Source organism: Cryptotermes secundus, unplaced genomic scaffold (genome assembly GCF_002891405.2).
Source record: "Cryptotermes secundus unplaced genomic scaffold, Csec_1.0 scaffold693, whole genome shotgun sequence".
NCBI classification, from domain to species: domain Eukaryota; kingdom Metazoa; phylum Arthropoda; class Insecta; order Blattodea; family Kalotermitidae; genus Cryptotermes; species Cryptotermes secundus.
The window spans coordinates 1,043,985-1,059,777 of record NW_019722434.1 but is presented as its reverse complement, the minus strand read 5'-3'; the positions used below and the strand labels follow the sequence as shown (position 1 = coordinate 1,059,777).

At 42.7% G+C, this 15,793-nt stretch overlaps 1 protein-coding gene across 6 annotated transcripts in view; it reads right to left on the bottom strand.

Annotated features, from left to right (window-relative positions):
* LOC111861445 (guanine nucleotide-binding protein G(I)/G(S)/G(T) subunit beta-1) overlaps nucleotides 1-15,793 on the bottom strand; it is a 42,228-nt gene that overhangs the window by 5,052 nt on the left and 21,383 nt on the right. For 4 of the 6 annotated variants that reach the window (XM_023846018.2, XM_023846023.2, XM_023846019.2 and 1 more), the window contains exons 2-8: nucleotides 13,261-13,349; nucleotides 6,699-6,844; nucleotides 3,078-3,257; nucleotides 2,795-2,917; nucleotides 2,029-2,158; nucleotides 1,868-1,939; nucleotides 1,037-1,253 (exon numbers count right to left, since the gene is read on the bottom strand). In XM_023846018.2, the coding sequence (XP_023701786.1) occupies nucleotides 1,037-1,253; nucleotides 1,868-1,939; nucleotides 2,029-2,158; nucleotides 2,795-2,917; nucleotides 3,078-3,257; nucleotides 6,699-6,844; nucleotides 13,261-13,317 (925 nt within the window). In that variant the 5' untranslated portion in view covers nucleotides 13,318-13,349. Of the gene's footprint in view, nucleotides 1-1,036; nucleotides 1,254-1,867; nucleotides 1,940-2,028; nucleotides 2,159-2,794; nucleotides 2,918-3,077; nucleotides 3,258-6,698; nucleotides 6,845-13,260; nucleotides 13,350-14,562; nucleotides 14,777-15,793 lie in introns of those variants that run through there. The other 2 variants (XM_023846020.2, XM_023846024.2) reach the window with 2 other exon arrangements.

Here is a 15,793-nt window from a genome sequence, read left to right as displayed (position 1 = left end):
GCCAGCTAAGCTCTGCTTTCGTGCACTACATACCAGCCAGTTCTTAGAATAACTTCATGAATTCTGTGGTCACCCCTACGACATCTACTGCCACCAAAATGGATGGAATATCAAAGGCATAGCAACAACCCCTTGTTATGATAACTCGTAACGTTGAATTTACTACAGCTGACCTGGCAACTAAACGGGTCACGGAAAGACATTTCAAGACATTTCCTTGCACTATACCCCTCACGGGGAAGAAGGCAAGGCCGCACAGATGTGTGGTTAAAAAAAAGGGCCAAAGAAAAGATACACAATATTGGAGCGGTGAATGTGGGGCACCGTTGGGTTAGACGAATGCTTCAAGGCCTTCCTTACACTGCTCAAATTCTAAACAACCTGCTTCCATTGCCGAGATACAGGGCGCTCATATTATAAGGTAAGGTTATAAAAACCATCTTTTAAGATCATTTTAGTGAAAGTTTCATCCTTCAAGGCGTACCATTCACTGCTCAAATACTAAACAACCTGCTTCCATTGCCGAGACACAGGGCGCTCATATTATAAGGTAAGGTTATAAAACCAACTTTTAAGATCATTTTAGTGAAAGTTTCATGTTCCTATCTCATATAATTTAAGAACAATGATGAATAAATCATTTTCGAGCAAAATTTAAATGGACGGCTGAATATATTACCGCCGGAGAGACGGCCGCGGAATTTAAATGACCGCGCGAAAGGGTTAAGCAGGTGCAGTTTCTTTGTGAACAAAGGTGTGATGACAGAATTTTTGTTATTATTGGAGAACTGAGCTAACTTCTGCTTTGACTTCTGCATAAAAACCACTGGCATTCTTGCCTATAAAGGAGGCAGCTATGGCCCTGTCAGATGCCGACCTTCATCATCTCAATGCTCATTCTAAAATTTTACAAAGAACATTAAACCTTAATCCCCTTTTCTGTCTTTTGGGTTTCTGAGAGGGTGAAATCAGCAGATGTGCTGAGAAGTCAGGAAACCTAATAGTCATTCTTAAATAAACAAAAGTGTGACAATACCTGCACGCTCTGTTTTCATGGAGTCCCACACGTTGCAGTTGAAATCATCATAGCCGGCGAGCAGGAGCCGACCTGACTTGGAGAATGCTACAGATGTTATGCCACAGATAATGTTGTCATGTGAATACATGGCTAGTTCTTGGTCTGCACGGATGTCAAACAGGCGGCATGTAGCATCATCGCTCCCCGTCGCAAATGCATATCCATTTGGGAAGAACTGGTAACAAAAAATCCATATGATGTGAGTCTGGACCCCATACATACCTACTGTACCCATCCATGATGACAAGCGAGTGTGGAGGAGCGGTGGCAGAATGATAATTGATATGGGAAACATAAAAAAAAGATGCAGAAAAACTTGTCCAAATGCCACCCTGTCCACCACAAATTCTGCATGTGCTACCCTGGGGCTGAACCCAGTACAAAACCAGAAACAAACCAGGTGACCCATGGGATTGCCTTGTTCAGGTATAAACACCTGTTTCTTACTGTTCTGATATATAGTGTTTGGATGATGGCCATACCAGGGCAGCCAGTACAGCCAAGAACTGGGTCACTTATTCACTGTGTTCAGGTGTTACTAGGAGATTTCTGACTCAGCGCGGTTCATCAGATGCTCGCCTAATTTCAGTTAATCCACTCAGACAGCAGGTACTTATGAAATGGGTTAAAAAATTCCCTGTTCTTTAGGGACCCATGGACTCATCATGTTCACAAAAGACCACACGAAAATAACATGAGCCAGCTCAATGCCATACATATTTCACAACAAACTTCTCTGAGGTCATTTTTAATAATATACTCCCATGGAAGCATGCATGCTAAACTTACAGTAACGGCGTTAATATCCGACTCATGACCCGGGAATGTCTGTTTGCATGAACCTTCCCTGATATCCCACAGCTGCAACAGAAAGACAATAAGCATTATAGTCTGTTCTTATGTTCCCTATGGATACATACGTACCAAGTGCGCGCACACAACCATCTCACCTTTGCAGAGGCATCACATGCCCCTGACACAAAAGTGCGCATGTCAGGCGACAGAGAGAGGGACATCACATCACCCGTGTGCCCCATAAACGAGGTGCACTGCTGACCAGTCTCAATATCCCACAATGCGCTGCAAACAAAATTTGTTTGTACAGTCAACTCATCTGTTTTATTATCTCAGAAGTATGTTGGGCATAAAATATTTGTTTCATTATTATCTGCAACTTCTGTTCATAAATTCATTGCAATAATAGGTATTTGGCAAGTTGTGCCCAAGATTAGAGTACATCTCCATACTGCCATCCAACTCTACCAAAAACTTGAATGTGTCTACATATTAGTAAAGCCCAACAATATTAAATATAATTAATATCCACTAAGTGGATTCCAAGTTGTTACACGTGGGCAGAAAGGCATGATGAGGCTAAAAGATGCATTCTTGCAGACTTCAAGTATATCACAGTCATGTTGCTTACATAATTGTGAAGGAAACAGAAAATAAATTAATTGAGAATGAGATGAATGAAAATGGGCAGAAGGAGAAGAAAGAAATAGAGAAGCAATTAGCAACTGGTTTGAGGTTTCTGCAGAGGTTCACTGTTGATACTGCTTCAGCTCTTTTGGTTTTATGTAGATGTGGGCAGTGCTGCACTGCCTCCATCCTCAGGGCCAAGGAACACTGCCCACATCCAAGAGCCGGATAAAATATAGTGGTAAGTGGGGCAGGGGAGGAGAGACTGACACAGCTGGGGGATCTGCATCTCACCATGACATGTCTCCTGAACTGGTCACTATCTGATTATCATCCAGGAAGCGGCAGCAGGACAAGTAGCCCGTGTGGCCCGGCAACTCTCGGCTCACACGCACGTTGCCTTCTCTCGTCTTCAAGCTACCAACATACCGCACATGTTCGTCACTAATTTCAGAATCAACAGTTTTTGTTTAACATACTTCATTATGGGATAAAATGTATTTTATTTTACATTTAACTTATTGTGACATGTCCCTCATGAACACATGAGAATCTGCATCAGTACAGTTCTACATACCTGTATATCGAACAGATGTTGTCGAGCCCCCCACAAGCAACGTAACTGCCAGAGGGGGCATAGGCACAGGTCATGACCCAGCTTGATCTCAAGGGAATGGCGTGCACTTTGTTGGTGGTGTAACTGTCCCACACGATCAGCTTCCCATCTTGTGAGGCAGACACTAAGTTCCTGCAAACACTAAAGCATTGCATCAAACTGCCCATTACTTGAGGGAGACTCCGGCCCGGCGGCCCCTGCCTGCCCGTCAGCCGTGCGTCAATAACTACAGTGCACTCAACTATTTTATACTAAAATGAGTGGAAACGCTACAGGTATGACAAACATACTGACACACAAGAGGGGCACACAGTAGTGTAATTGGTTGAGGCTCTATACTACAAGCCAGAAGGTCATGGGTTCGATTCCAGGCAAGGTCACTGGATTTTTCAATTTACCTAATCCTTCCAGCAACACTATGGCCCTAGGGTCAATGTAAGGCTGACAATCTCACTACCATCTGTGAGCCGATTGTCTAAAATAAGTGGGAGCCTCGATGTTTCACTACCCCATGAACCCCCACAGTCTGTTACAGGGATAAACTTATCTGTCTACTGTTACACAAAAGAATAACACCTTGTCCCCTGTGATTATCACACACAACAGAATCTGGTCTTCCCATCCAACCACACAGATCTTCAATGCATTCCTTGCTCATTAAGGATCTCCTGTGATCTTATTCACAAATTCTTCTAAAACAAGGATACTAAATACAGTATATGCATGGATACTCAGGTAGGTAGGTACCAGCACTTTCCTCTAAAATGCTGCTCCCTAACCATCAAACACATGGTGTAACATCCCAGAAGACTTCTACTTCAAAACCTTCGCTCCTGCAAAGTCTTCATCCCTTACAGGTGCTTTGACCAAACTATGACAGAGGAGTCTGGTCATGTAAGACTGCTCTGATGAGATCCAAAATGTCTTTCTGAAAGTCTCTGTCACCAGATGATGCACACAGTTATCTTTTGCGATACCCTGACATGTGCGGACTGTATGCTATACACTCAACTGTGAATGAATGGCTACAAATGGTAGGCTGGGAGGTAAGCCAACTGCAAAGGTGCTCAAGTGACAGTTTTACCTATTAACAACATATGTTATGTGGGCATTGGATGTTCTGTTTTCTGTGCACTGTGAATAAACATTCAAGTCTGTCCATGCATGTGACACAACAGAAAATCAGAATAAGTCTCAATTTCAGTTGTCGATAATCATGCAACACTGGCTATGCAATTTCTCTTGTATTTATATTAATTAATACAGGTGTACTATTTAAATTGCAACACAAATTACAACAGTATATACAAGCTTCTAAAGATTCCTATGACCATCAGGCTAGTGTCCCTTCAACACTGTGGAGTGTACCACGCCAAAACTACTTGACAGTGGACATGTTACTTGTCATATGCACTTCCTATGTATGTTACCAGTCAGTTTTCTCTCCTATTCTGTATATCCTGTTCAGGGTACACAGTGATAAATGCTTCATGAACAGCACCAAACCCCTTCAATGTGAAGTACTGTTCAAGAAAGAACACACACTCTGCTTGTGCATGCAGCATGCTCATGAATATTGTGTTTCTGGACTTTATTCATCTCCCTGTTTGTATTTGAAACACAATGTTCTGGAGCCTGGATCCTGTTTACATCTTCAACTAAAACCTGCCTGGGTGGGCCCAATCGACAGAACTAGTCTCCATCCCTGGGCACCTTCACCAACCCAAGACATGGTATACAAACCAAGCTCGGCACAAACCCCCTGCGAGAGCTAAGAACACCATACTCACATCTGCAGAGCGTCTGAGAGCAGCCTTGCAACTAGGCTGACACTCACAGCATTAAGGGGGACATTTAGGCAAGCTCATTACATGGGCAGGGGAAACAGTTTCTGACTTCATTTCTGTATCACAGTACATGATTTAGAGATGCACTTTAAATGGTACACACTGCATACTGGTCGTTAACATCTACCTTAATCCATATCTGTTAAAAGGAATATAAACAAGAACAGCAGTGAAAACAAGGACAGGGACAGCATTTTGTAACGTATCCTCAAAACCAGCCAAAATAATATGTAACATTCATTACAGAGACATCAACCTTCAGCATCCAGGAACCTCACATCTCTTGGCAGTACAGGCCAGGTGGATGCAACAGCTTATCGCCTGGGAATCGGCTAGATTTCAACACTTCATTGTCCACGAGCAGGGAATTCCAAACTACCTTAGCAGTAAAGGCCAGGTGCCCAAATTTTAAATTCGGAATGATTATTTATCATCCAAGAAAACGATAATTTAAATCTCACACTTGTACAGTCAAATTTCAACTCAGGGGTAACTGTTCACCATTTGGGAACAGGAAATTTTAAATCTTCTGGCACTACACGGTTGTTAGCCAAATTTTAACCTCACAAAGTAATGGCATTAGTATTGAAAGAAATCAATGATCAGCCAGCAGAAGCTGAAACTCTTCCTAACCACATGATGCTCACTTTACCAAGAAATACCTTGCTGTCATAATATCAAGCAGGTTCATCTGGTAGAGCATTCTGCCCAGACTTTCATATGATTCTCACAGCAAACAGCAAAGGTCTCCCTATACAACATCAACTGAGTAGTGTTTGTAATGGGCAGGCAGCATGTGTTCGTTTAAGTAGGGGAAGAATTTTTATAATATTCAGATGAACTTTGTGCTTCAAAGGGCTAGTAGAACTACTCAAACTGTCAAATAAGAAACTGTATGACAACAATATAGGGAGAAGGATGTGGCAAAAAGTGGTCACGGCCTATCCCAGAATTCAAAGTGTAAATCACTTCATTTCCAACCATACAATTGTGGAGCCCTACTGTGCTAAGTTGCACAGACAAGAGAGGACAGATGACTGTTTACTTCAAAATGACATCTAACTTTGTGTCCGAGCAGAACACGAAGTCTATTTTACATACCCAGGAGACACCACGTCCAACTGCACAGACTGCTGTTATAATGTATGGCAAATTAATACAGGTATGGGGGGGGAGTAAACGTAACCCTGTGCCGGATTAATCAAGCACCACACCACAAAAATATATGGGACAGTGGAGGTGAGTGCTTAGGTTCACAGTCTAACTGCCTCACCCTTGCACAAGGAGCCTCTGGTATCCCCTGGGCAGAGGACTGGATGGGCCCCACAGTCAGTCTGGATGCTGTACGGAAGAGAAAAATCTCTTTCACTCTGCCAAGAATCGAACCCTGAACTTAGGTCATCCAGGCTGCAGCCAAGTCACAATACTGACTGAAGTATGCTAGTTCCCACAGTGAGAGATATATACAGGCCTTGCAGTCTGCAGTCAGAGCAGCCCCACTGTACAAACATATTACAGCAATGTTTCAAGCACAAGTAAAGGAGACACCAACAACTTTAGGGAACACTGTGAATACATTTCACTGTGATATCAAACAACAGTGTTGTTCAGTGAACACGGGGCAAGCATGCAGCAAGTCGAATAAATCAAACTACTGGCTGCACAGGCAAGGAAGTAATGATTGGCCATGCACAAACAGGAAGTCAACCAAGTTCACAATCCACCTCCTCTTTACCTTGAATCTGAACCCCAGTGCATGGCGTAGATCTTGGCAAGGTGGCCCCTGAGTGTCCGCCGCGTGCGCATCTGTATCCGACCAATGGGTTCCATGTTGCTGGTCGCCTGCACCAGGCTCGTGTCACATGCCGCTTTCCTTGCATCCTGAAACATGAGATGCACTCAATTAATGCCTGAAGCCTGACATTCATCTAAAGCTGCTCTTCTCAGTGGTAGGACCTGCAGTCTGGCTCACTGGGACATGATCAGTAAACTAACTTAACTAGCCAAGGATGTGATAATGTGGTGCCAGGTCAAGGCTATGACACACCTCAGAGGCTGGTAACAGATGTGTACAGTGACACAAATCTCACGTGAAGTTCCCGGGGACCTCGCTCTGAGAATGTAACACTGATATGTACATAACTGAGAAAACACATTTCTTGAAAGAGCAGCAGAGTTTTTACTATGATGGGAGTACAATACTTTCGTCTTGACAAAATGATGTGCGGCAAGCAGGACGTAAAAGGCTGCCAGTTGCTGATCTAAATTATATTTGTATACTCATTAGCTACCTCATGGGAAATACGTCATGTCTCCATTAATAAACTTAACAACCACTTATGATGTTAGGGATACAGCTGTTGTTATCATTCTGTGGTAACAATTCAGAGTGTCTCTATACTGTCATGTATTTAGAGGTGTGTGACTACAGATGGGGTTTGCATTGGTGAACAGATTTACTGACCACTTGTACACACAACTCGGAACTACACTTTACAGATAAATCACTGACACACACAGACTAAGTGTCCTCTGTCTACTGCAGTCTCTACTAGCCATTTCTTGGCAATGGCCTACACTGACAGAGATGCGTCAGCTTCCCGCACTCGGGTCCTCTTGTCACAGCCTCCTGTGCAAACTCTGTCAACTGACAGCTCAAATAACTGTGTGCCAGGCTGGTGGGCATTTCACACAAACCTCCTGGCCTTCTATCCACAGGCTGACTTCCAACTGACAACTGAACAACCAGCTACTTCACTTCACTTCACTCAACTGAACTGAACTACTCTAGAACTCGAATTATCCTGTGTTTCAGTACACTGTTTCCATTGTTATAGTCCAACAATACCTCAACCACTGAAACAGGTTTTATTTATTCGCTTACTGCACAGCAACAGCTGTTGTTTACAGAGTCACTGCTCAGCAACAGGTCTATACTTCACAATATTAAATCAGGTGGTACATATAATAACAACTGCACTGTGTAGACTGCCTGTGATATGCACTCGCTGACATACAACCGAGAGAAAAAAAATGATGTAAGAAGGAACATCTTCCTTCACACATTTACTGACAACCATCTATATGTATATTTCTTGTCTCCTTCATAGAACGCACACAACCCAATCCTCAACTAAAGCTTGTACTAGAAATCTGGGTGGATTAACTAGGACAGTGGCAGGTTCTGGAGATGGTGCCAGTGAAATTAATCCCAAGGTTCAAAACTGTGTGACTGCCTACTAAAAAATAAAGTAAGGGAAAAAGGGCAAAGCAAAGGTACAGCTATCCCTGTAACAGGCTGTGGAGACCCATAGAGTTGTGGGACGTTGAGGCTCCTATATTTTCTTGACAATCCACTCACAGATAGTGGTATGGTTACTCACTGGCCACATTCCTGGTACTCAATTCTGTTAGAGGCTGAATCGACCCCAGGGCTATAGTGCGGCTGGAAGGATTAGGTCAACTGATAATTCCAATGAACTCATTGAGAATCAAACACATGACCTTTAGGCTTGTAGCATAGTGCCTCAAATGTCCTATAAATTTAAGAGCCACCTACAAGAACTAGGAGCTAGAATTAAAAAAAAAATACCTCCCGTGAGAAACTTTCTCAGTTTCATTAACAGAAAGGTAACTGATACATCTATACATATACAGTAGCCAGATCCTGTGAAGCCTGGGGAAGACGCATAGTGGCAAACAAAAGAGAATGGAGAGGAGGGTCAGAGAATTTAATATGAAGAGAAAGAAAGGGAGAAACAAGGGAGTGAGATATTGTGGCATGCAGACTGATTGCTGGGCAAGGCCAAGATAAGCAAATGAAAGGCTTCACAAACAAGACTGTTTCCACAGCAAAATTTGGATACAACACCACAAGAACAATGTTTTCCGTGTGGTCTGTGCTGAGATGATAAAGCAGGGCAGATGGAGCAATGAGTTAGTTATGAGACAGTCACCAGCTTGTAAGAACGTGAACATGAAAGCAGACGACATTTGATTTGTTTCATGCTGGTCCGTCACACTAACAATATTATAAAAGATAAAACAACTCCATTCAGTGTGTGGTTTCCAAAGAATACTGATGTCCCTCTGATGATGGTCTATAAGGACCGAAACATGCAAAGGTGTTAAGAATTGAAGTGGTAAAAACTTCAACAGTCACACTGGACGGAGTTGTTTTATCTTTTATAACAGAGGACATTGTTTGGATCTGTCACCAGGCAATGACAGGTGAAGAAACAGCAAACTGAGAAGTCCTTATGTGTGCTGTGGTTACAGTGATCTCTGCAGTGTGTAACTCGGCGAGACTGTCAGCCATTTGTAGTTATGTTCTGTTAAGAGCTCAATATATCCAATTACCAAACCAAATTCCATCTACAGTCACACTCATGCACTTACAATATGACAGTGTGTAAGGGCAGAACATATGAAATGATCTTCAATATTACCTCTGAGTATTAAAGTAACCTCATGTAACAGCACGGTCTAGAAGCAGGAAGATGGAATGCGTTAGTATAAAAAACAAAAGAAAAATTCTAAACACCGCCTTGGCAACCCGGTGCCCACAAGTCGTGGGTACCTGCACTGCAAAGTTTTCCATTTAGTTGGGGTCCAAATTGGCCACTCTGTGGAACTAGTGCTGCAATGGAACTTAAATGTGACAAGGCCCACACAAGAGTTCTCTGGGATGTACCTAGCAAATGCCATGTAGCAATGCAGGCGGATACCAACCTTTCAGAGAACATGCCGCTTCCATCTTCAGGATCAATGTCGGTCGGGTGATAATGTGGTCAGGTTGTATAGGTATCTTGGAAAGGTCACACAGATCAGCAAGAGGGGGGGTTGTGGACAGAGAATATCCATTCTTACTGGCCCAGACCAGGCCACATTTCCCCACTGCCTCCCCCAAATCTGACGAGGAGCCATCTACCTTCCAACATGCCCATACACATCATTCCCTTCAAACTTGAGGATGAAGGCAGAATGGTCCTACAGCAATACACTGCGTTGCAACCCAAAAGACAACAATCTGAACATCAGACACAGTGAAAACCCCCAAAACTTATATACAGACAGTAAAATATATGTTATTATCAGTCAGACCCTTTTATTAAAGTAGCTCAGCGAATGACTGGGCCAACACAACCACTAACATGACTGTATCCTATGAGCTGAAGCTCTGACGGCAAATAAACCGGAGATGGGCCAAATCAATGATCAGTTAAAGCCNACACCACATATACACGGTGCCAAATCCCAGAAGACTGCTTTCTTCATAGTCACCGCCGTGAAAGCCTCAAATCTTACACAGTTAAAGCCAATGTTTCAGAGATCTCCTCAGTCTCCAACATCAGGGCCGACCGTACTGATGGAGATCTACGATACACTGGATTTACCTTAACACTGACAGAGACAACTTGACGAGAAGGTTTTAGATAAAGTTTTCTACTCAAATCAACTAAATATTTATACACAGCCAATATCTCAAGATCACAGCACTAATAAGGCATACACTGAAACAGCTTCTTCACAGACAGTAACTGAGGAAGACCATGGCACATCAGAACACTACTGATCCAAGTTTCATCACATCAGTGCTGCTCGATTCTGAATTGATTTAACTGCTTCATGGACAGCAGCTGAGGAAAAAGCACGTTTAACTGAGGCCACTGTTGCTCCCAGTTCCATCACACCAATCCTGCTGGAGCCTGTACTGATTTAATCGGCTCATGGACAGAAGCTGAGGAAAACCATGATGAACTCAGACCACTGTTGCTCTCCCAGTTTCATCAGATCAATGCTGCTGGAGCCCGTATTGATTTCTGTACTGTTCCCCACACGTGTGTCAAATTAACACAACCCCCACCCCTACACCCTCTGCAAGTGCTGCAACATGCGAAGGATAAATTAACAATATTCGTCGGTGTCTGTCCATCCAGTCATTGCTCCTGCTCTGTCGACTCTGGGCGGCCTGCGTGCAACATCTCTACTGACTTCCCACATACTGTAATTCTTTACATCATGGTACAGTGGTAATTATATATACCACCTTCTTTAATGTTAAAAAGAACTCTGCATTTTGCCCACACAGTGCATTATTATTTTGCACGAGTCTTAAAACAGAAGGTGATTATTTCCTTAAAACAGCATTAGCCAACTGGATTTTGTTATGACGACACTGGGTATTTTCCCTGAGGTGAGAAATTAATTCTGAAATACTTAGACGAAGTTGGGGCTACAAAGGAGTAAACTGCATTCTCTGTGGAGTTCATGCCTGCCATCACTAAATAAAAGTGGATCTAAACAAACCACAAAACTAGAAATACATCAAACTGAAATTATGAATACCTCTTCATTTAACAATGCTCCTTCAACTTAAAATATTACTGAGCCTCCAATCACATGATGATTATGAAAACCTAAGTCAGAATGGTCACCTCCGAGCTGAGGTCTGAAGGTGGGATCTCCAGAAGGGGGAGGAGTGTTCCTCATTACACCAACTGGGTTCCCTGTAACCACAGCATGGCATGGCATGGCATGTCATGTCATCAGGATGGAGAAGTGTGGGGCAGCAGTGAGTATACTGAGTAAGAGGCCACGGGTAGTCCTCCAGTCTGGAGAGTGAGAAGGGAGCTAACAACTCTTCATTGTAAAATAGCACCATGTTATGGGTCTTGGTTGCAGTTCATTTTAGGACTGTGTCAGTGGCATCGGGTACGACATGGCATCTATTGTAGAAATGGGGAGTCAGTAATGTATATCATTACACCATCAGAAATTCATTAGATTCCCATTTTCATTATTCAAGGGTTAACGCAAAATTCAAACATACATATACAAAAACTTCCTTCCAGAAGGTTGTCTGCACAGAGCATGGGGTAACCTGGTTCACAGAGTAGACAGACTTCAGGATGAACTCTAAAGAACCATGAAGGGAACATTCATGGCCTGACATACTATCCCAGCAGCTGGGACTGAGAAAAACCAAGAAACCCCACAAGCATAGACAGTATCCCAACCGAGATTCAAACCAAGCTCATGTTGGATAAAACTGTACAACATTACCGCTGCACCAATTTCGTCAAAAAGAATCATTACACACAGCCTCGGGTTTCATAGGAACATGGTAACAAACCTTCAGGTTCTGCAAAAGGTGGAAAATTCTTTGATTTACTCAGCTTTTACTGGCTTCTTCAAATACCATGGATCAACAATAACTGACACTTAAATATGTAACAGATATTCACAACACAGTCTGCGGGTAAAATTACAACAAAAAAATCACACTGAACCTTACCTAATTACATGAAGCAGAGTCCTTGAGAACACCACAGCTGTTCAGGTATTCAGGGAATTCTCAACATTTTTTGGAAGCCAAAGATTTATTACCATGCTCACTTGAGCCCACGAGTGGTCCCTATCCTGAGTCACACAAATCCAGTCTACACCCTTGCATCCTATTTCTCTATGATAAATTTTAATACATTCTCCCATATCTGCCTAGGTCTTGCAACTGTCTTTTTCCTTCAGATTTTCCAACCAAAACTTTGCCATGCATTTAATCTTTTTTTTTCTGCAATGCCTGCTACATGCCTGGCCCATGTCATCCTCCTTACAAAATCTGACTAAAAGTTCCTCATTGTGAAATTTTCTCCATCTACCAATTACTTTCTCGCTCTCTCTCTCTCTCTCTCTCAAGCCAAAATTTTCACCTCAACACCCTGTTCTTGAATACTACCAGTCTATGTTCTTCCCCTCCCTTAACACAGTAGTTTCCAAACTTCGTACAATGCACCCCCTTAGCTTACTAAAGATTCATTGTGACCCCCCCCCCACCTTTCTTAACTTTGTGCGAGCGCGTAAAGCATTTTAGGCCTTTATCAATAATATTTATCAAAGCTTTACAAATGTATGAAATGAAACACCAATGTCCAAAAATTTTAGAATTACAATAAACTCAGTTTTACTATATAACATCCCCAATATATCCTGCACCCCTAGGGGGCATGTCCCATTTTGGAAACCACTGGAATAATGTGTGAAACCAATTTCATACCAACAGAAAACTACAGGAGAAAAAATACAGTTTTGTATATTTTTATCTTTATGCCTCTTCTGAGCTGCAAGAGTTTATCTGTTAGATCCCAACACAAGTAAATCAATATCACACACTTTCCGTACATGCCATTCTAGCACACCTGCATCAGTCTGCACTTTCCCTTGGGCCTTGGCCTCATGCACTTGGAGTACTGGGGGCATGGAGATGAACCTACAAGCGTTTTTACATAGGTACTCACTCGTATAGCATTTTTTAATGTTTCTGCTTCCTGCCGCAGGCTGTCCAACTCATTCATACTTGCTCAACACGCACGGGATCGGACAGGAGCTGCAACACAAACAAATTACTTCTATTAAGCAGAAACTGTTGCAACACAAACTGCATTACTTCGCACACTAATACTGATATAATTCTGAGGACATGAAGTCCGTCTATGTTTCTGCATGTCCTTAGGTATGAAGTGTATCCTTGATCTTTTCAGCTATTAGTGGCACCATCGAGAAGCCACATTTGAATTCCGTTTCTTTACAGTCAATATGGTGATTTAAGCACTAACCAGCAGTACCCTAGTTTTATAAAGTAAACAAGCGTTTATGATTTCAGGATAGAAATGACATACAGCCCAAAAAAAAGTTTGCCAGAACATTTCCTCTAGACAGCAGCCTACTCTTATCAAGTTTAGCTCCACAGTATGAGTGAACGGCATCTGTCCAAAATACTGAGGGCACTGTGGTACTCTGAATGAAACTTGCTTTCAACACCGATAGCTTGAAGATTACAGTTCTCAGGAATGCGATGCCGTATAGTCTGGTAGATCGTTACAAGCACTTGGGCGGAACTTGCTGCCTCCACATTCCTCCGAAACCTTGGAAAGGGCATACCAGGCTACACGAGATCACATCCCTGACGACGGCAAATCGCCATAAACCCAGCTCAAGCCAGCAACCTTACTAAAGGGAAGTCCGCCGTGTTCAGCAATATCTCGGGTTTGGTGATTTCGCTCATGATCCTAGGCCGAAAATAAATCCACTAACTTCGAATGATGACGTAACAAACTACGTCACTAACTCATGAAGATGCACCGTCACAATGTCCCACACACAAAACAGTCATAGTCGTGACAACCTCATCTTCCATCCGCACAATTTACAGAAATACAACTTAAGGGTACGCCAGGCGTCGTGCAGAATGTGACGTTTGGGACGAGGAATTCAACGTGTTTGACGTTTAGCAAGGAAAACAAACCGCGCAGAGAAGCTTGCTGACGCGGCTAAATTTGTTTGGGTAATTCCCCGCTTCTGAAGGCCGCAAGACGCAGAGAAGTTTAGAATTCATTACATACTGTATGTAAAATGGCCTCAAAACTGGACTGTAAAACAAGATAATTACTTTTACAGCCCACAGTTTCTACACTCAATCACAGCACAAATCAGAAAATGTACGCGCAACGTAACATTTCTGATGCTGTCACTCACTTTAAACCACAAAACTTGTGGTGTTGTGGTCACAAAATGTTTCATTTTCTCTGCAATTTTCTTACCGAACATTTACAGCTCCTCAAAATATTTAGCCCAGTTATGGACAGAACCGCATACAGGCCTTAATGTAAAGTGTCCGTTCTTCTTTGATCGAAACTGGAACGTGCGGGGAGCCTCAGCAGAACTTGTAGATAACCTATTTCGGTGGCTCTCAAGTTGTTAACGTGCTCACAGGCACATTGCCCCAGTTTTCGTTGCTAACGCATTGTACATAGCGTCTGTCACAGACCAGCAGCCATTTGCTTACTGGTCGACGTCATTTGCTGCAAGTCATGCTCCCTTTAAAACGTCACTTGAGAGTACATCAGCATCATTAGCAGCAACATCAACATTACAGTAGACCCTCGCTAATCCAGTTACAGTTAATCCGGATCGAAAAAAAACTGTTCACAGCTGAGGGCATACTTTAAAGACATGACATTTAGGAAAGCAGATGAGTCTCTTCTCTGTTCAGACAAAAAACTTGGGTTTCTTCAAACCTGCATTATTACGTTCAAAGACAAGTATAATATAAATGTTTTACCTTTTTATAGTTTTTAAATAAAGGCTTTACAGCGATATTTGTATTGGTTTTCATCAGCACTACTTATATCATTAAGTTTTCCATTTATCTGTGTTCTAAGTTACTTGTGTCTTTGAGGGCTACCCTTTGCTTCACTTATCCGGATGACTTCCCACGGTTACTCCGGATTAGCGAGGGTTTACTGTATTTACTTATATAAATTCTGTATGCCGCAGATTTCGGGAAGGCTGGAATTAAATTCTGTAACCTATAAACAAACACCCACACGAGCTCCATAGGCGTTCTTCTCCCTAGGGTTGCGTCCTCGCGGTATGACGTCACCAGAGACGCTCAAGACAGCGTACTTAGCAGCACCAGAAGGATGACGTGAACACCATAACGCCCCTATACATGCCGGACACATTACTAATGGAATGTGACAATAAATCCGTCGAAAATGTTTACAAATGTTACCTGGCAACAGAATAATGAGCAATCAGAACAAACCTTGGGATGGATACGCCGTATGAGTTCTGCCTTCAAAGCAGCTTCCTTAGCTACTCTGTGGGGTTCTGACACGCAGTCCCTTACTCCCCGAGGGGAAGTACGAATATCTGCACTAAAGACGATGAAGGCGAGCAATTTAAAGACACTGCATAATCAGGAGATTTGTGATTTATACAAGTGCCGCGCAGTGTGCTCTGCACAGCGAAATATGTGCTGTGACGGCT